Genomic DNA, 20,595 nt, shown 5'->3' on the forward strand with positions numbered 1-20,595 from the left:
TTTGTGCCTACTGGCTGCAATTAGTTGACTTAAGATTGACTAGAGATGAGATAAACAACTTCAAAACATCCAGCTTCCTCCTTTAAATTAAATTTTTATCCTTTCAATTACGCTCAAAATTGCAGACCAACTTTAAATGGTGCTGAATAATATTTTAAGAGAAAAACAAAATCCAAATACATCAGTTATTTCCTCAAGATATTTATATTTGGGTACAAATTAAACCAATAACATGACAAAAAGGAACTGCAAAATGATATCTAGAAAAATAAAGTACATAAATAATAATTTGGGAAATTAAATACAAAAGGCCTTATTTTCTATCTCGCCTGAGATTTCATTGAAAGGTATTGTTTCTGTACAGCATGGCTATCGGGGGTTGTTGAGTGCCATGTTATCAGTCTGGTAATTCTGTATTCATAAAACATTAACAGATGGGCAAATAGCAAATATTAATCCAAAACCTGGAGATTATAACCTTCGGCAGTCCCTGTTTCATTTCCAAAGTCTGTCGTGTTCACTCAGTCTTCCAGCAACAGAGAACGCAAAGCCAATGGGTAATTTATGTTGACAACGTAGATGTATGTGAGAGTAGGTGAGAGAGAAATAATAACTGACAACTGTTTTCACATTCAAGACTGCCTTCTCTGGTGATATATCACTGCTTTGAACAACCAAATGCCGTGAAATAGAAGAACTTTTAGAAATTCTGTTTCAGTTCATTTCCTCTGTTCTTTCCAGATCCAACTGAGGGCATTTTTGCAACAAGTTTATGTCACCTGTTTGATTGCCTGGATCCACTCTGACCTTTCAGCACGGGAGCCAGCTTGAATGTAATAATGCACGTCATCTGTGGTTATGATCTTGAAGAGATTACCCTGAACATTTCCCTTTATTCCTGAAAGATTAAATCAGCAAAAGGATAAAAGTTTATATTTGTTATGTTAAAAAAGCACCTCTTCTGCATGGGAAAAACAAAACATTAGGTGAGCCAAGTCTTCACAGCTCCGTAACACAAGCCGTCGCTTTGAAGGAATCTATAAATTTCTACATGAAAAATAAAAAAATACTTGCATTTATAGAGTACTTTTCATGACCACTGGACATCTTAAAGTGCTTTACAGTCAATGAAGTCCTTTTGAACTGTTGCTATGCAGGAAATGCAGCAGCTAAGTTGCAAACCACAAACTCCCATATACAGTAATGTGACAATGACCAGATAACCTGTTTTGTGATGTTGATTGATGGATAAATATTGGCTAGGCCACCAGGGATAACTGCCCTTGCTCGTCTTCGAAATAGCATCTTTTACATCAGGATTGTCCAACACATGGCTCGCAGGCCAGGAACTGGCCTGCCAAAGGTTTCCATCCGGCCCGCGGATGTAAGCTGTACCTGGCCGTTCCTTGTCCTCGCTAGGGGTCGGCAACATGTCAGTGGTAAAAAATGTTGATGTCTGTGACTGGTAATTTGCGGAATGAGAAATTTCCCAATGACGTCTTCTGTCCGACCACAATGGTTTTTTAAAAAATATCGCACTATCAGTTTCACAGCTGAATTGGAATTTCGAAGCTCACTTCTTTATCTAATGCTCATAAACACTCCTTTCCATATTCATAGCTGACAGGTGCTAAGAGCAGGAACAGCAGCTTCTGAACTTCGGACAGCTTCGGGGTTTTCTGGCAGGTTCCAATTTTTTTTAAAAGCCTGCCGGAAAACCACGAATCTGTCCGAAGTTCGGAAACCGCTGTTCCCGCTCTCAGCAATAGTCAGAGTGAGAGAAAGGGGGCAGAGAGAGAGGGGAGCAGAGATAGAGAAAGAGAGGGGTCAGAAGGAGGGGGGCAGAGAGAGGGGGGAGAAAGGGTGCAGAGAGAGAGGAGGGCCAAGAGAGGGGGCAGAGAGAGGGGGGCGTGGAGGAGTGGGGCAGGGAGAGGGGGGAAAGGGAAAGGGGGCATGGAGGAGTGGGGCAGGGAGAGGGGGGAAAGGGAAAGGGGGGCACGGGAAGAGAGGGGGCCGGGGAGAGGGGGGGCCGGGGAGAGGGGGGGCCGGGGAGAGGGGGGGCAGAGAGAGGGGGGGCAGAGAGAGGGGGGGCAGAGAGAGGGGGGGCAGAGAGAGGGGGACAGGGAGAGGGGGGACCGGAAGAGAGGAGGGCAGAGAGGGGAGGGCAGGGAGAGAGGGGAAGGAGGCAGGGGACAAGGGACCGGGGGCAGGGAGAAGGGAGCGAGGGGGGTAGGGAGAGGACAGAGAGAGGGGGGCAGGGAGGGGGGGGGGCAGAAAGAGGTGGGGCAGAGAGAGGTGGGGCAGAGAGAGGTGGGGCAGAGAGAGGTGGGCGGGGGGCAGGAGCGTGGGGGAGGGAGAGGGGGGCGCAGAAAGAGAGGGGTACAGAGAGAGAAAGGGAGGACAAAGAGAGGGAGGACAGAGAGAGGGGAACCTGGAGGGGGACAGAAAGAGAGAGAGGGCAGAGAGAGAGAGGCAGAGAGAGAGAGAGGGGGACAAGAGAGAGAGCAACGAGAGAGAGAGAGAGAGGGACGAGGGAGAGAGAGAGAGGGGGGAGAGAGAGGGGGGAGAGAGAGAGTGAGGGACAAAAGAGAGTGAGGGACAAGAGAGAGTAGGGGACAAGAGAGAGTGGGGGCACAGACACAGAGAAGGGGGGCACAGGGGGGAGGGGCACAGAGAGGGGGAATGGGGGGCACAGAGAGGGCAGCACAGAGATGAGGGCCACAGAGAGAGGGGGAGGACAGAAAGGGGGGGACAGAAAGGGGGGGACAGAGAGAGGGGGGGACAGAGAGAGGGGGGGACAGAGAGAGGGGGGGACAGAGAGAGGGTGAATGGAGAGGGGTGCAGAGTGAGGGGGGACAGAAAGGGGGGACAGAGAGAGGGTGAGGACAGAGCGAGGGGAAAGGACAGAGAGAGGGCAAGGACAGAGAGAGGGCAAGGACAGGGAGAGGGCAAGGACAGGGAGAGGGGAAAGGACAGTGAGAGGGGAAAGGACAGTGAGAGGGGAAAGGACAGTGAGAGGGGAAAGGACAGTGAGAGGGGAAAGGACAGTGAGAGGGGAAAGGACAGTGAGAGGGGAAAGGACAGTGAGAGGGGAAAGGACAGAGAGAGGGGAAAGGACAGAGAGAGGGGAAAGGACAGAGAGAGGGGAGGACAGAGAGAGAGTGTTGCCAGGTATCTCACTAAATCAGTGTCCAACATAGTGAAGAGAAAGTAAGTCAAGAAATTTGTCTTTTCATTTAAAGCTGCTTCACAAAAATACATACTTGTTGTTTTGATTAATAGCAAGATGAATTTTTAATGCCTTTATCTTTCTGTAATTGTCTCACCACCCCCCACGTAAGACAAAAATTGTAATGTGGCCACCCCCCCCCACCCCCACGTGAAAAAGTTGGACAACCCAGTTTTACATGCACCCAAGCAGGCGGATGGGGCTTCGGTTTAACATCTCATCCAACAGCCAACACTGCTGATGGTGCAGTACTCCTTCAGCATCAGCCTTGCTTTTTGTGCTCAAGTCCCACTCTGGAACCCGAAACCTGCAGACTCAGAGACAAGTGTGCCACAAACTGTGTCATGGCTGACACATGAGCAACATGATGATCACTGGGTGATTTACAGAACCTTGGGAAAGCCTATACAACTGTCAGTTGTTTTTTCCTTTCAGCAATGTTCTGCCATTTGTGGTTGGAAAAGACAAAAAACATAGGACAACCTTCTATTTTCAAACTTATATTGTGCATACTGCTCATTGCAACATCGTCCTTGGGCATGCTGTCCTTTCATCTCCCCTAATTGTTTGGCTGAGAGCTGCCTTTTCACAGGTGAGGTAATCGCGGGCATAATCTTTAAATTCAAAAATAAAGTGTGGTCTGCATTGCTCCTTTATATGATCAAATGAAACCCAGAAGTTTTGCATTTTGCAATCATGCTTTTGATTAAATATCTTAAGACAGTTGAATGCCAGCATAGCCTCTGGTCAATGCTTGCTACCAACATCTGTCTGTAGAATTAACTTTTCATAAATTTTTGTTTTACAATTATTTTATTTGTTCTCAAGATGTAGGTGGCCCAGCAAGGCTTTGTTTATTGCCCCTAGTTGTCCCAAGAAGGTCGTGGTGAGCTGGGCATTCTTCTTAAGTAGTAGTTGTCTTAACTACTGAGTGGCTTGATAGCCCATTTCAGAGGCAATTTCAGAGTCAACCAGGTAGCATGAGACTGGAGTTACCTGTACACCAGACTGGACAGGGGTTGCAGGATCCCTTCCCTTTAGTAATTTTTATGATTTCATTGTTTTCCCTCTTTCTGGTGCCAGTTTACAAATGACCAGCTTTATAGTAGTTGATTAAAACATGACCTCTGCTGCTAGTCCAGTACCACAACCAGTACCACATTACTGTACTATTTTAAGCACCTCACAAATGTTGCCCAAGGTTTCATTGGCCAATTTGCTGAACTGATCCCTCTATTTTCATCTGTTTCTAATAAAGAGAAACCAAGCCTCACCTGGTGGGATTCCATTGTCTTCCAAAGCAGACACCAAACAGCCTCGAAGTGACAAGCCACCAACAGGCTGATCATTTTTTTCCTAATGATGGAAAACAGTTACTTCAGATCAGTCAAGAACACTTCTATCATTTACTCAAAATAATTGTATGGAATTAACTGCAGCTATACTGTAATCTCTATTTTGAATATCACACAATACATGAGACACTTCAGGCTCGAAATTGTACATGAGCGAAATGTTCATATGATGTTCCTTTCTTTTCTATTTTAACAGAGCCGTTAATCCTAGTCCTCTGCTTGCCATCTACCTTCAGTGATGTGGGTGAGATTAGGATCTCAGTGGTGTGGTTCAATGCAATAAGCGTGTTAGATATAATTTACAAAAAAATATCGGAACATTCATTCTTGGCTGGATTTGGATATAAGCAGCAGGGGATGTCCAAGTAACGGGGAAAAATTTGAGATGAATACCTCATTCTGCTATGTGCACCCCTCCCATCACCTGATCCTGAAGTGACATGACAGAGACAGATGAAGCTGGAGACATATTCTCACAGAGAACGGGAGTTAAAGCACCAAACATTTACCTTGCAGGGATCGTAGTAGTGCAGGTGTGAAGGTTCTGCCCTCAGAACAAATCTTCTCACTTTCCAATTCTTCCTTTTGTGTCCCTAAGCACAAAGAAAATTCCCAATATTTAGGATCTTGGAAGTGAGAAAGATAGCTACAGAGATAATATAATTTGTACAGCAGATCTTAAAATATTTCACATTATGTTAAAAACCAGAGATTATCTTGAATGCAGCACAAACCAAAACTTGGCAGCATTTTCCAGCTAAGGACATAAAACCATCCAGTCTGACAGTGTCACTGGCCCTTCAGTGGTTAAATTAACAAATTTGACTTCACAATCTGATGGCAAAAATTGAGCTTACATGACAACTGCAAACATGGCCTCTATTCAAAGATGCTCTAATTCAAAACATCATCTGAGCTCGAGCGCATTTGAAGCAGCTCTATGGAAAATTGCGTGGAGATTATGTAATAGAGTTAAAATCTGGTAATAATAAAAGAGCAACACATGTATTTATTTATCAAATCAACCAGTGCAGTGGTAATAAGTCAAAATGTGCACATCTTCTACACCATTCCCAGTAGTTCCCATCTACTTAAACAAGGCAAAAATAGTTTAGAAAAAAAAAAGCCAAATCCACCGCTTGGAAAATTTGGGTTGGATTTTCCTAGGCCCATGGAGACAGGATTGGAGGCAGTGGAGACTGCGAAAATAGTGGGGAACTGCATTAGGATTGTTCCCCGATGCATTCCCACCATTGGGAAAGTTTCCCAGGGGCGGGTGGGGAATTGGATCGGCAGCCAATTAAGATGATTAAGGCCCCAATTAGGGGCAATTTTACAGCCTTGTTGGCATTTTGCCACTGGCAGAGTGGGCTCCTCATCACATACAGAGGTTGCCAGGTCCATGGAGGCAACCTCCCTGTGGCAGGCTGGGGGTCTTCGGAGCTGGAAGCTTCATGCCCCAATGATGGGGTGCGGGCAGGAAAGGCCACATTCATGGCCCAAACTAATCTTCCAGAGCGATTTCCCTCCTCTTCGAGGAGCCTTACCAGCTTCGGTCCTCATCACTTATAAATTTCATGAACCCCTCTGAGGGTGCCTCCATGTTGGTCGACAACCTGCCTCAGCAGCACCCACATGGAGAGGCCAACACGTTTCCAGCAAGCGCGGGCCCATGACCCCCATTTGGGGTCAGGATCCTGAAGCCCATAGTAAAATCCAGCCCTTTATTTCCCCTCATGATGCCCACACCCCACATTCCCATTAACTTTCCTCTTCCAATTATGAAGACAGTGGGGGTAATGGGGGTAATTTTGACTTTGGGCGATAGTGTAAAATGGGTAATATCAGATCAGCCACCTATTACACATTTTTCCTGATTATTGTTTCCACTGAGGTCAACTGAAGTGAAGATCAGGAGAGATGTATAATGGGCAGCTGATTCGATATTACACATTTTACACTACTGCCCAAAGTTAAATTACTGCCACTGACTGATGCTGGGATACGATACCAAGGGCATCAGCTGGTCTCTGGTACCATGTCCAATTGCCCATTCTTTATGTTTAAGGCTACCAAGTGTGAGGTGGTTGTACAACCAGGCCTGATCCTTTCCTTAAATAACATTTGCACTTTCCAACAAGGGATCACTGAATAATTGGTCACTGGTTAATTTTTCCCTTGACCAGGTAGCTCAGCACAGATCAGGGGTTAAACCCTGACTTTTCTGGTGTGTATTACTCCATTAACAAATTCACTTTAAAACTATAGCAATCAATATACCAATTCTGGGAAACATTGTCATTGAAGGTATTCAGGGAGCATAATTAATCACATAATGCAACTTTTCTGAGAGATCACCATGGTTCTTCAATCACAGGGTTTGACAGAACCAACTTTTTTTAAGCCAAATGAAATATGAGATTAGGAACCAAGTTACCTGCTTCATCAAAAACCCTTGCTTCACAATCTTGCCACTAAGCTCCACGTGAGGTATTTCAATCTTATCACTCGGACTATCCGTCTTCCTCTCATTTTTTGCCTACAGAAAATGCAAAATACAGGAGTTAAGTTGTTGCTTCTCTTCCAGCATCTCCTCCCACCACCCCATCCCTTATGACTGGGATAGGAGTTAAAAATGTCATTGGTTTGTCCTTTAGGAGTCACAACATAGCGTCAAAAACTAATGGAGTCAAACTGACATCTAACGTTCCTGTAAAGTATTTTAATACTGAAGCTTGGTGGTGCAATCACTGATGGCTCTGCCTCATTTCACAATTTAAAACCATCCTGAGACGATGACCCAACCAGGTTTTCAGTCTATCATACCAGGAGAAACTGTTTCCACCGGCAGGAGGGTCGGCAGCTAGAGGGCACAGATTTAAAATAATTGGCTGAAGAACCAGAGGGGAGATGAGGAGACATTTACTTTACAAGGGCAAGTTGTTATGATGTGGAATGCACTGCCTGAATGGGTGGTGAAAGCAGCTTCAATAGTAATTTTCAAAAAGTAATTGGAGATATTCATCAAAAAGAAAAAAATTGCTGGGCTGTAGGGAGAGAGTGAGGGAGTGTGACTAAATGGATGGCTCCTTCAAAGAGCTGGCACAGGCACAATGGCTGAATGGCCTCTTCTGTGCTGTATGATTCTATGATTTCCAACCCCCACAAACAACAGACACACACAAAGATTGGATGTCTGCGTTCACATGTTCACCAGTCACAGATTCAATAATTTACATTCATTGGCATTGACTTGTAACCCACAATTCCAATGCAAAGATTGAATAGCATGCAGTCACGCAAATTAGATATTTTCATCCTCAACAACAAAAGTTAGCAATGTTTGGAAGCAAAAGAGGAAATAAAGCAGCAGCAAAGCACTGAGAAATATTTGAGGTCACAGAATGGAGTTTAGAATAATATTGATCCTATCAGTCATGCTTACAGAGTTAGGAATAACATCCATACTCAGATTCTTTAAGTCCTCAATGGCAGTCACCCATTCAACTCGGCACTTAGGTTTGCTTGCAACCAAAACTTATTTTTGATTTGAGGAAAAAATTGTTTCCCTAGTAACAATTCAGTTGGTCAGAAGCAACAAAAAAAAATCTAATGATGGGATGGTTATTATAACCTACAGCCAAAAACCCCATTTGGTGTCCAGCCCTGTGCAGTGTAGTGATGTCACCAAGCTGAAGGATGTTCTGCAGGGACAGTTGCTGACATTGCAGAGCCAGAGGGATGCTAATGCAATAGGAAATGAAAAGGATAAAGTTCTCTCAGGCTGCTAGCACCGATGTCCGGGAGATTCAGGTCCCATTCCAGGACACTCCAGGGCAATTCGAGAGCATTGGTAGCCCTAATTTGAGTGGGGTACTGGAGGCACCCTGACACCATTGGAACCATATTCCAGCAAAGAATAAAGACCTTTAGAAGAGGAGAAAATGAATGGGAACAAAAGAGAAACAGCAATGCTGTGCACTACAGGAGACTTACAAAACAATAAAGTGCTGTTGAATCGTCGAGGAACTGATCTGTGCCGGCAATATTCCACATAGCTTTTGTGCTTTTATCCCCGACTGGTTTAATGAGATCATCTTCAATTAGAAGAGAGGCTAATGTGACGCCATCTGAACGGGAATGGACAACACTTCTGGACACCAGCCAATCAATCACTGTCGAGCCTTTAGACAGGAGAATAAAAATATTAAATAATTAGCTCCACCCACTAGAATTAGTCTAGAGATTGACAAAACACAAAGACAACATTCTGCTCAGTGAAGATTCAGAGCTCTCCAACTTGTCGAGTGAGAGACTGCGGGCCTACTATCTAAAAAACATGTGTAAAACCATGGTTTTGGTGAAGGAACCATAATGCCAAACTACCAGTGGGCAGGATTTTCCAGTCAGCCAACCCGACAGGGCCCAGCGCTCCAGGCAGGCCTACAGGCCCTCCCTGCTCACCTGGGTGTGGGTGCAGCCAAACACAGGCCTGCAGAGGGATTTCCCACATCACCACAAACCCCCCCCCCCACCACAACCCCAGTGGTGATCTGGCTTCCTTTTCTATTTTTTTGAATTTTTAAAAAAAGTTGGTGGGTGGGCACCTTCATTTTGAAGTGCCCTCTCTGTTACTTACCCTTTACTGCAGCTGTTCCACTGACACTGGAAGGTATCTGATTGGCCCTCCAATGCTTTGAGATCCTGCCTGCCACCCTTAACTAGACAGGGAACCTGTCTCCACGCCATCACAGTCAAAATCTCAATGAGTGACCGTTTCCTCCCAGGGCTGCTTCAGGACCTGGAAATAGTCCCGATTCCTATTTCCCGCCTTCAAAACTAAAATTCAGCCCAGTGTTTTCATTTTTGTTCCCTGTTCATTTTTTAAAAGGGCCTTCTGTTCCCAATGTGATATTAGTCTTGCCATGGAAATATTTTCTTGAAATCGACTTTCTGAGGAGTTCTCCTGACCCTCCATCTCTAAGGGATGGCTATGCCCTTCCTCACTAGTTCTGAGAGAAATCTCCACCCATTTTTCCAGAGGCTCACTGTGTCCTTTCTCTCTAGTTGGCTAACTAAAATGATGCCTTTGTTGATCAAAAGGCAGAAAAAAAGATACTTAGATCCGAGTTAAATTGTTTCACACTGTGCCAAAAACTGTAATATAATAAAGTCTTGATATTACACTCAAGCTCATTGCCCAAATTTCAGATCTTATGTTATATAAATATAAAAGGGTAATTAGCATCAATTGGAATTGGAAGTCCCTTTAAAAATAGTTTTACGTTCCTGTCCTTTCTTGTAGTACTATCATACTAAATAAACATTGACATGTATTAGAATGAAGGATAGAAAAATAAAGTTATACTGAAAGGAACAGGATGCAGATGTTTACAGAACCCAGGTCTGCTTGACACCACTTGCTCCTTGGGCTTTTCTTTGGACATGTTCAGTAGCAATCTTTTCAAGCATCAGTTCCCACCTCAAAACAAACATTATGAGCTCGGTGTATCAGAAACTGGCAGAAAGCAAAGAAGTCAAACTGGTTGCCAAGCGACACTACAAACACAACAGGAGAATTATAGAGGCAAGTGCGAGTCAAAGGACACATAGACTTTAACAATCACCAGTGAAGGTCAAGTTCAGAAATAGCAGGTGGCAGACAGGAATCTTGTCCCACAGGGTAATGAGAAAGAAACAAATTTCACAAAGTGTAGCCCTACATTTTCAATATTCCTGATTTATTGTCACCTTGCACCTCGCTTGACCATTCACAATTTTTCCAATTTTCACATAAGGTTTACACCCTTTCCTAAGAAAAGACATTTTTTCCACATTTACTCAACCAAAATTTTACCTGTAAATGAATTTTTTGGTTTCCCAAAAAACCTTTGTGTTCTTTTCCTGCTCTAGTTTCTGGGTTACAATACCTGCCTTTTACAGAGACTACACTGAGGGTGAATACTGATGACGTATAACTTTTTCAACTGTTAAAACCATTTTTTCTCTGATTTCTGCCAAACTTCAGTCCTTTTTTAACCTGTATTTTAGGAACATAGGAATTTAGGAACAGGAATAGGCTGTATTGCCCCTGTTCTGCCATTCAATAAGATCATGACTGATCCATGACCTAACTCACAGACCCACCTTTATCCACTTTTGAAAGTTTCAAAATATATCCCCAGATATTTCCATAACTTTTTTTCCAAAAATAAAAGTTGAATACATGGAACTGTAATTACGAAAAAGATTACCTATTGTACCTTACCAAATATAATTGCTCTCCTTAAACCTTTACATTGGGAAATTACAGTTCCCTATTCACTTGTGCCTATACTAAGAAAATGTTTGCTCTATAAATATTAAATGGCTCACATTGTGAAATCACAAGTTATAAGAAAATGAACTGATTTTCAATTTTAAGTGAGTCAAGTTTTTTAATGGAAGTTTGTTCCTTTACAGGGAGAACAGAATTCATAGTGTAATGGTGATTTTACTTAAAACCTTCGTAGGACCACAGCTGGAGTACTGTGTGCAGTTTTGGGCTCCACACTATAGGAAAGATATCAAGGCAGCATAGTGCGATGCCACCTGGAATGAGGAAATACAAATACTTTCCTATTCTTTCATGGGATGTGGGCATCACTGGACAGGCCAGCATTTATTACCCATCCCTAATTGCCCTTGAGAAGATGGTGGTGAGCCACCTTCTTGAACCGCTGCAGTCCATGTGGGGTAGGTACACCCACAGTGCTGTTAGGAAGGGAGTTCCAAGATTTTGACTCAGCGACAGTGAAGGAACGGCGATATAGTTCCAAGTCAGAATGGTGTGACTTGGAGAGGATGGTGTGACTTGGAGAGGAACTTGCAGGTGGTGGTGTTCCCATGCATCTGCTGCCCTTGTCCTTCTAGGTGGTAGAGGTCGCGGGTTTGGAAGGTGCTGTCTAAGGAGCCTTGGTGCATTGCTGCAGTGCATCTTGTAGATGGTGCACACTGCAGTCACTGTGCATTGGTGGTGGGGGGGTGGGGGAGGGGGAATAAATGTTTAATGTGGTGGATGGGGTTCCAATCAAACAGGCTCCTTTGTCCTGGATGGTGTCGAGCTTTCCTGCATGTTGTTCAAGCTGCAGTCATCCAGGCAAGTGGAGAGTATTCCATCACACTCCTGACTTGTGCTTTGTAGATGGCGAACAGGCTTTGGCGAGTCAGGAGGTGAGTTACGTGCCACAGAATTCCCAACCTCTGGCCTGCTCTTGTAGCCACAGTATTCATGTGGCTGGTCCAGTTCAGTTTCTGGTCAATGGTAACCCCCAGGAGGCTGATAGTGGGGGATTCAGTGATAGTAATGCCATTGAATGTCAAGGGGAGATGGTTGGATTCTGTCTTGTTGGAGATGGTCATTGCCTGGCACTTGTGTGGTGCGGATGTAACTTGCCAGGGTCTTGCTCCATATGGACATGAACTACTTCAGTATCTGAGAAATCACGAATGGTGTTGAATATTGTGCAATCATCAGTGAACATCCCCACTTCTGACCTTATGATGGAGGGATGGTCATTGATGAAGCAGCTGAAGATGGTTGGGCCTAGGACAAATTGGGGCTGTTTATTATTAGAATAAAGGGGGATTTGATGGAGGAATCTAAAATTATGGATGGATTAGACAGGGTAGACAAAAGCAGACTGTTTCCAGCAATTAAGGGCTCTGGAATAAAGAGGAATTAGATATAAGATTAAACATAACAGAATTAACCTGAAAGCAGGATAAACTTTTTGGCACAGTGGGTTGTGAGCTAATAGAATCTGTTACTGGAGTTAATGATTGAAGCAGAGTCAATGTCAATATTTAAAAATAGGTTCGAGAGATGATTGAAGGAAAGGGAATAAAGGGTTAGGGAACCAGAGTGGGCATATGGGATTAGGTCAATGTGATTCTATTTAATCTTGGTGTTTTATCCAAAAAAATTCTTGTGGTTGAAACCTTACAGGGAAGAAAATATCACCATTCAAATTAACATTAAACTTTGAAGGGTTCAAAATAGTCCTTTATATTATTAAACCAAAATGAGTGAGTGCCACTCGAAATGAGCGACATTTGGCAGTACATTAGTGAAAGTGGTCACGGAGATTCCTGTGACCCTTACTACACTTCTGGATAAAACAAACAGAAGCACGAGGGAGGGGAACTAGCCAAGATTCCTTCCCCCGATAGCTTATCAAGTCACTGTAACTGTAATGTGTACATATTAGATGTCAGGTGAGAAGAATATGGGGCATAGCTGTGATCCCCACCACAGTTAAACAGCCTCTTGGCACTCATTGTTAAAAGTACTTGGGGTGTATCCAGAAAATATTTGTTTGCTGCAAAAAGTACATGGCAGGTAAAATGAAATGGAAGGGTTGTGAGGCAAGTCTATTGAAGGAAACTGATCTCGTTCGCACTCTTTGTATTTGGTGCTGTTTTGAACTGTTTTGTAATGTATTTTTTTAACAGTTTTTTTTACAAATAAAGTATATTTTGGAAATAAAAAAAAAGTTAAAAGTACACATGTGAAGAATGGCCATTTGGGCCTGGTACCAGAAAACTGCTGTGGAACTCTGAGGTCTGGGGCAGATAAGCCATGATCTTATTGAATGGCGTGGCAGGCTTGAGGGGCTGAATGGCCTACTCCTGCTCCTATTTCTTATGTTTTTATGCACCCAGCAGGAATCACCATCTCCAGACAGGGAGGGGAGAAAATTGGAAAGAAAGAAAATAGCAAAACAAAACTTGAACCTTCTCCAGGTTCCCACATTCCCTTGCTTACCTGTGAAGCACAGTTTGTATGTATTCCCGTATTCGCCATTTGTCATCTCCTTAATCCCACTGTTGGTTTCTTGCATGTCAATGCTTAAGTGACTATAAATGAAAAAGGTGGGATTATTTATTCTATTTACTTAATCATTTTTGGGTGTGGGTGCTGCTGGCAAGGCATTTATTGCCCATTTCTTGTTTCCCTGAGAATGTGGTGGGGGCCTTCTGCTTGAACTGCTGAAAATAGTTTTGATACAACTGAGACCTTATTAGGCCACTTCAGAGGGTAATTAAGAGTCAATCACGTTGATGTGGATCTGGAGTCATATATATAACAGACCAGGTAAGGACGGCAGGTTTCCTTCCCTGAAGGAAATTAGTAACGCAGTTCAGTTTTTATGACAATCCAGCAGTTTAACGATTATTTCACTGATACCAGCTTTTTTTTTTTCAAAACTAAATTCAAATCCTTGAACTGCCACAATGGGATTTGAACTCACATTCTCTGGATTATTAGTCCAGTAAGATAACCCCCTACACGAACGTACCCAATATTGCAAACTAATACAGTTTAATGAGATTAATCTTAATAGTTACAATATTAATTTCTGGGTCCCTGATTCTATGGTTAAACCAAATATTAGTAAAAGACTACTAAAATTGTATTGATTAAACAGCATCAGAAGCAATGTGCAATCCGATCTACTTTACCTTCTCCTTACTGCATAAAATAAAGTGGGGATAATATTAGACTTCCTAAGCATACAATGATTTGTGGCATTAAGCAAAACGTTTCCTTCAGATTTTGTTGAGATGGTCACAAACAGCAGCATTAGCTGATTCAGCTGCCACTGATGCACCTTAATTGAGGCTTGACCATTTTCCCAGTTGTTACAATAAGAAATAGATAACATCAAGAATACACCCTTATAATGCACATTTCCACAAATCACTGTATTATAGGGGTCAGCATTAATATTTTTCAAAACAGGTGGGTAAGTAAAGTGCTTCTATAACTTCTCTGAAAGCTATTATTATGGCATCCCTGATGGCTGAGATTGTATGAGCCATACAGATCACAAGGATCGTGGGTTTGATGCCTGGACTGCACTCAGCTAGATAATCTCAGCCAGGGTGATGTTACGTCACCAGTAACCTGTCTCTCGATGCAGAAATCAACAAGTGCATGGGAAAGGCTTCCACTGCTATGTCCAGACTGGCCAAGAGAGTGTGGGAAAATGGCGCACTCACACGGAACGCAAAAGTCCGAGTGTATCAAGCCTGTGTCTTCAGTACCTTGCTCTACGGCAGCGAGGCCTGGACAACGTATGTCAGCCAAGAGCGATGTCTCAATTCATTCCATCTTCGCTGCCTCCGGAGAATACTTGTCATCAGGTGGCAGGACCGTATCTCCAACACAGAAGTCCTCGAGGCGGCCAACATCCCCAGCATATACACCCTACTGAGCCAGCGGCGCTTGAGATGACTTGGCCATGTGAACCGCTTGGAAGATGGCAGGATCCCCAAGGACACATTGTGCAGCGAGCTCATCACTGGTATCAGACCCACTGGCCATCCATGTCTCCGCTTTAAAGACGTCTGCAAACGTGACATGAAGTCCTGTGACATTGATCACAAGTCGTGGGAGTCAGTTGCCAGCAATCGCCAGAGCTGGCGGGCAGCCATAAAGGCGGGACTAAAGTGTGGCGAGTCGAAGAGACTTAGCAGTTGGCAGGAAGAAAGACAGAAGCGCAAGGGGAGAGCCAACTGTGTAACAGCCCCGACAACCAATTTTATCTGCAGCACCTGTGGAAGAGTCTGTCACTCTAGAATTGGCCTTTATAGCCACTCCAGGCGCTGCTTCACAAACCACTGACCACCTCCAGGCACTTACCCATTGTCTCTCGAGACAAGGAGACCAAAGAGAAAAAAAACGAATCGAGTTCTAATCATCTGGAATGCCCGCCTGCAAGGATGGTGGAAGCAAATTCAATAGTAACTTTCAAAAGGAAACTGGATATATATTTGAAAAGGAAAATTTTGCAGTGAAGAGCTGGAGAGTGGAATTAATTGGATAGCCCTTTCAAAGAGCTGGCACTGACACAATGAGCTGAATGGCCTTCTTTTGTGCTGTACAATTCTATGGTTCTGTGATTCCTTTGACAGTGATTCGAGCTGGAACATGTGTATAGATATCAGATAAAGACAGAATCAAGCTTGCCCATCATATGTCATGTGGTTAAATAACCTGCTGGCATTCACAGTCCAGGCTCACACCAATAGAATGGCCAATGGTCACTTGAGTGAGCTATTGCAGAACTGTCATCCTGTATAGAGCTATATTCCAGAATAAGTTAGCAACTTAGAAAATTCTCGGGGGGAAAACAGACATGTGACAGATTGTGAAACAGAGCAACAGCACTTACCTGAGGCAAATGTTTGCTGGGATTTCAAAGTTCATGTTTGAAGAGTTCAGTTGCTCTTGACGCTCTGGGTTGGAAGCTCTGATCATTTTTTGAATGTCTGCAGCCCAGGAATCTCGCTGCTCACGGGAAGAAGCTTCCAGGAAATGCTCAATAGAATTTTTTGCCTTCAATTTAATCACCAGCTGGCAAAATAGGTAAACACACATTCAAGCTTGATTTTAAAACTCTTTCACTGGAATGACGGAGGTGGAGGGGCGACATGATAGAGGTTTACAAAGTTATAAGCAGCATGGACAGAGTGGATAGTCAGAAGCTTTTTCCCAGGGTGGAAGAATCAGTTACTAGGGGACATAGGTTTAAGGTTAGAGGGGCAAAGTTTAGAGGGGATGTGCGAGGCAAGTTCTTTACACAGAGGGTGGTGAGTGCCTGGAACTTGTTGCCGGGGGAGGTGGTGGAAGCAGGTACCATAGAGACGTTTAAGAGGCATCTTGACAAATACATGAATAGGATGGGAATAGAGGGATACGGACCCAGGAAGTGCAGAAGGTTTTAGTTTAGGCAGGCATCATGATCAGCGCAGGCTTGGAGGACCGAATGGCCTGTTCCTGTGCTGTACTGTTCTTTGTTTGTTGTTCTTGTTCTCTGTTACAAAACTTTCCAACAAGAGAGAGTCTAAATACCTCCCCTTGTCATTCAATGGCAATACCATCGCTGAATTTCCCCCCCCCCACCATCAACATCCTGGGGCCATCATTGATCAAAAATGTAACTGGACCAGCCATATAAATATTGTGGCTGGAAGAGCGGATCAGAGACTGGAATTCTGTGGTGGACTGATCTCCTGACTCCCCAATGCCTTACCACAAGGCACAAGTCAGAAGTGTGATGGAATACTCTCCACTTGCCTGAATGGGTGCAGCTCCAAAAACACTCAGGAGTGGGTGGTAAAGGCAGGAACCCTCACAACATTTAAGAAGTATTTAGGTGAGCACTTGAAATGCCATAGCATACAAGGCTACAGGCCCCCAAGTGCTGGAAAATGGAACTAGAATAGATAGGTGCTTGATGGCTGGCACAGACACGATGGGCCGAAGGGCCTGTTTCTGTGCTGTATGACTCTATGACTGTATGCCACCATCCAGGACAAGGCAGCCTGCTTGAATGGCACTGCATCCATCAACTTAAACATTCACTAGCTCCACCACCAGTGCACCATGGCTGCAGTGTGTACCATATACAAGATGCACGCATTCACCAAGGCTTTTTTGACAGCACCTTCTAATCTTGCAAATTCTACCACCTAGAAGGACAAGGGCCGCAGAGGCATGGGAACACCACCACCTGCAATTACCCCTCCAAGTCACGCACCATCCTGACTCGGAACTATATCACCGTTCCTTCACCGTCGCTTGGTCAAAATCCTGGAGCTCACTCCCTAATAGCACTATTGGTGTACCTACACCACATGGACTGCAGCAGTTAAAGAAGATGGCTCATCAGCACATTCTCAAGAGAAATTAGGGATGTTGACCTTGCCAAAGACTCCCACATCCCATGAACGAATAATACTGATAAAGTACCACAATCATGTATTTTGCATTCTTTAAAACAACAGAACAGAGTTGCCTCAAAGCTAAGTATCTAAATGCACCAAGTCATGTAAAGCAATGTACTATGGATCAAGCAGTTCCCAGATTTGATGTCTTGCATGTGCTGTTAGCTTATCTCAGTGAAAGTGGTAATAGAGGTGCTGCAATTGGCCTGAAGTGACCCTGGGAATGGTGGGGAGAGGAAAAGCAATCAGGGATCCTGCTCTCGATTGTAAAGTTATAGAACAATACAGAGAATATCAGAAAGGAATGCTGCAATTAGGATCTTAAACTCAGTTGTAAAATTGTACAATTGAAAGCAACAAACTCATGGGCAAAAAGCACAGGAACATGCTTTATAATTCTTACCGGCCTGTTTTCATAATCCATGCAGGGACAGTGGAGAGTACATCCTTCCAGAGGAATAATGCGCCTGGGGCGACTCTCCTTCTTTCCTCCTTCAATTTTATAGTAGAGAAGCTGGTCCTTGGACAATACAAACCATCGCACTTTCCAGTTGTGAACAATGTGACCCTGAAATTAAACGCTCATCTTAAAATCCTCTTGACAGCAATCCCTAAACAGCAGAAACACCCTTAAACGTCACACAAGACCATTGCAAACATTTGCAGACAATAATAATTTTTACACACAAAAATGTATCTATCAACATCGGCACTGAATTTTCATAACTTTAGGACTGGAGGAACATTCTTTTATGATGCAATGTTCGATGACACATTAAACAAACCAATGGAAAAGGAATTTTGTTCCCAAGCAGGTGGTTATAACTTTCGAGTCCCAGGCCGTTGTCTGTTACACTCACATAATCTGACTGAATTGTGTCAATTCTTGGTCTATCTGTTCTAATCAAAACCTCACTGATATAATGTGATCAATCTAAATAAAAAATAATGCTAAACCTTCCCAATAGCTTAATAGAAAAATTCACGGGCAACCAAATATAGAAGTAAGGGACAGGTCATCACAATCTATCCATATAATAAAATGGTTTACATTGAGCACATATCTGTAAGCTGGGGGGGGGGCGGGGGGAGGGGAAGAGTCTGTTACACTTCAAAGTGTGATCATTGTACTTGTAAATTATCACATGTCAAACTTGAAATCCTGATTAATTAATATCATATTTAAATATCGATTGTATAAATCACTGTAATTTGGACAGGACTAAATGCATCAAATATGACAAGATAGAGAAGAAATATCAACGAGAACCTGTAAGTAGCAAAGAAATGACCAACAAACCTAGCAAGAAAAAGGACATTCAGTATAATTTTTTCAAGTTCTCTTTGATTGCCATCTTGGTTTCTCAGTAACCCGAGGACATGGTGCTATAACACAACTTGGTGAATTGGTATATTGAACGGACATGTGTTGAGGGCAAAATGGACTTTTCTTGTCTTTGACTTTTTATTGCGTACACCTTGTGGTGTGGTATTAAGTCATTCAGACCAAAAAGTTCCCCAACTGATTGGAGTTAACTCATCTCAGCAGCTGGGACTGCAATTGGCCTGCTAACCAGCAATGGCGGGAATTTGGTCAAGATTGCTTCTGGTTTGGACCCACTGACTCCAGCAGAAAGTGCACGTGCATGGAAGTTGGGTAAAGACAAGATCAGGCTTAGCTGCGATTCCTTCCACAGTTGAATATCCCCATTGGCACTCTGTGCCTTGGCTCACATGTGAATAAAGGCCACTGGAATGAGACTCCTGAGGACCTCTAGTGCTCCTGGAACTGTTGTCCAGCAGTGATAGCCCCTTCAGGACAGCAGCAGAGAGAACTGGAGATCATAGAATCAGGGAATACAACATGGAAGGAGGCCTGCACTAAATAACAATGAAGTTCTAATACTGCCCATGTCACCTTACTTCAATCTTTCCATGCAGAGTGGTAACAGCAGTGGCACGAAAGACTACAGTCTTTCCATCCTTAACAAAGGAGGCTAAGCTGCTGTATAGAAAAAGATGGGGATAAATAGTTTTTTCAAACAACTCATTGGTGCTTTATTTTCTTTGCATCCTGTGATTTAGTATCAAGATTGTTCATTAAAAAAAAAGATCTTGGTATCCTCAGCATCACTTCATGGAAACAGCAGGAAAATACAAGAGTCTTTAAGTTCAGACAAAGGTGGCATCGGAAGGATGCTTCCCGAACAAAGGAAAAAAATTACTGGGTGAGTGTTATCATTTCCTAACTTACAGATAGTTAGTAGTATTGTGTGTGTGTGTGCGCCCAAGGGAAGCAACACTGTGGGGAGAAACAAATCTAAAGATACCAAAGGAGGGGGTTAAGGAGAGGATAATAAAGAGCCAAGAATAAAATGTCCCAAAATATTTCAGTCTGAAAGATTCAATAATTCTTACACAACAGAATTTTTATAGACTTTACAATACACTGAAAATTTTCTCAAACATATCATGGCACCATTTACTCATTAGAAACAATCATGATTTCCACTGATTCACTATTAAGTCTATCACTGTAAATGTCAAGAAATATTGACACAGAACTTACTTTACTGGGTGAAATTAGATATACAGTTTAAAATGAATTAAGCTTTCTTACCCTTTTGACTAAGAATCCCTCCCTTGATATGGCAGTTTCTCCTTGCATGTTGACTGCTAAGTGTCCAGACTCTCTCTCTGTGTTCAGCACCAAATTGCTAGGCTTTAAATACCTCAGGAAATGCCTCACCAAGACATGCCGATGAGTCGCCCGCCCCCTCCACACCTTGGGTGCAGTCAGAATGACTAATTCTGAGTAATGCTTGCCTGCAGGATAATTAAGGCAGTAATTTGGCCAGCAGATGCTGTAAATAAAACATGCTCTGCGGCTGTGGAACAAACTGCAAAAATTCAGAAGTGCATAGCTGCCTATAACATCTCCAAGATAAATTGAGAGGTTTACATAAACCTTCAGCACAGGAACAGAGTGAGATCCTTGGATTTGAGGGCAATTTTGCAAAGACCATACATCTTAGATACTTCAAAATGATTTTGCAGACTATTTTTTGTTTGTGCGGGAAAGGACTGCATGGTTTGTGCTTCATTTTTGGTATAGCACCATCAGGTGCAAATGACGGGATGACACATTTCAATGTCATTTATTGCACTTAATTGTAAAGAAACAAGAAAAGGTTCAGTACAGAACATGCATTTATATAGCGCCTTTCATGAGCCATT

The 20,595-nt window shown here is 43.3% G+C and overlaps 1 protein-coding gene across 1 annotated transcript; it reads right to left on the bottom strand.

Moving 5' to 3' along the window:
- Positions 1–251: 251 nt before the first annotated feature.
- Positions 252–20,075, bottom strand: plek2 (pleckstrin 2). The gene is made up of 9 exons (XM_068039436.1): positions 19,979–20,075; positions 17,762–17,926; positions 15,804–15,985; positions 13,391–13,482; positions 8,581–8,768; positions 7,022–7,123; positions 5,094–5,177; positions 4,504–4,585; positions 252–898 (listed from the first exon to the last, which is right to left on the bottom strand). Exons 1-9 carry the CDS (start codon positions 20,024–20,026, stop codon positions 771–773), a joined length of 1,071 nt encoding a protein of 356 aa, XP_067895537.1. The 5' UTR covers positions 20,027–20,075; the 3' UTR covers positions 252–770.
- Between the last annotated feature and the right edge of the window lie 520 nt (positions 20,076–20,595).

The sequence above is a fragment of the Heterodontus francisci genome, chromosome 9, assembly GCF_036365525.1.
Source record: "Heterodontus francisci isolate sHetFra1 chromosome 9, sHetFra1.hap1, whole genome shotgun sequence".
In the NCBI taxonomy this organism is placed as follows: domain Eukaryota; kingdom Metazoa; phylum Chordata; class Chondrichthyes; order Heterodontiformes; family Heterodontidae; genus Heterodontus; species Heterodontus francisci.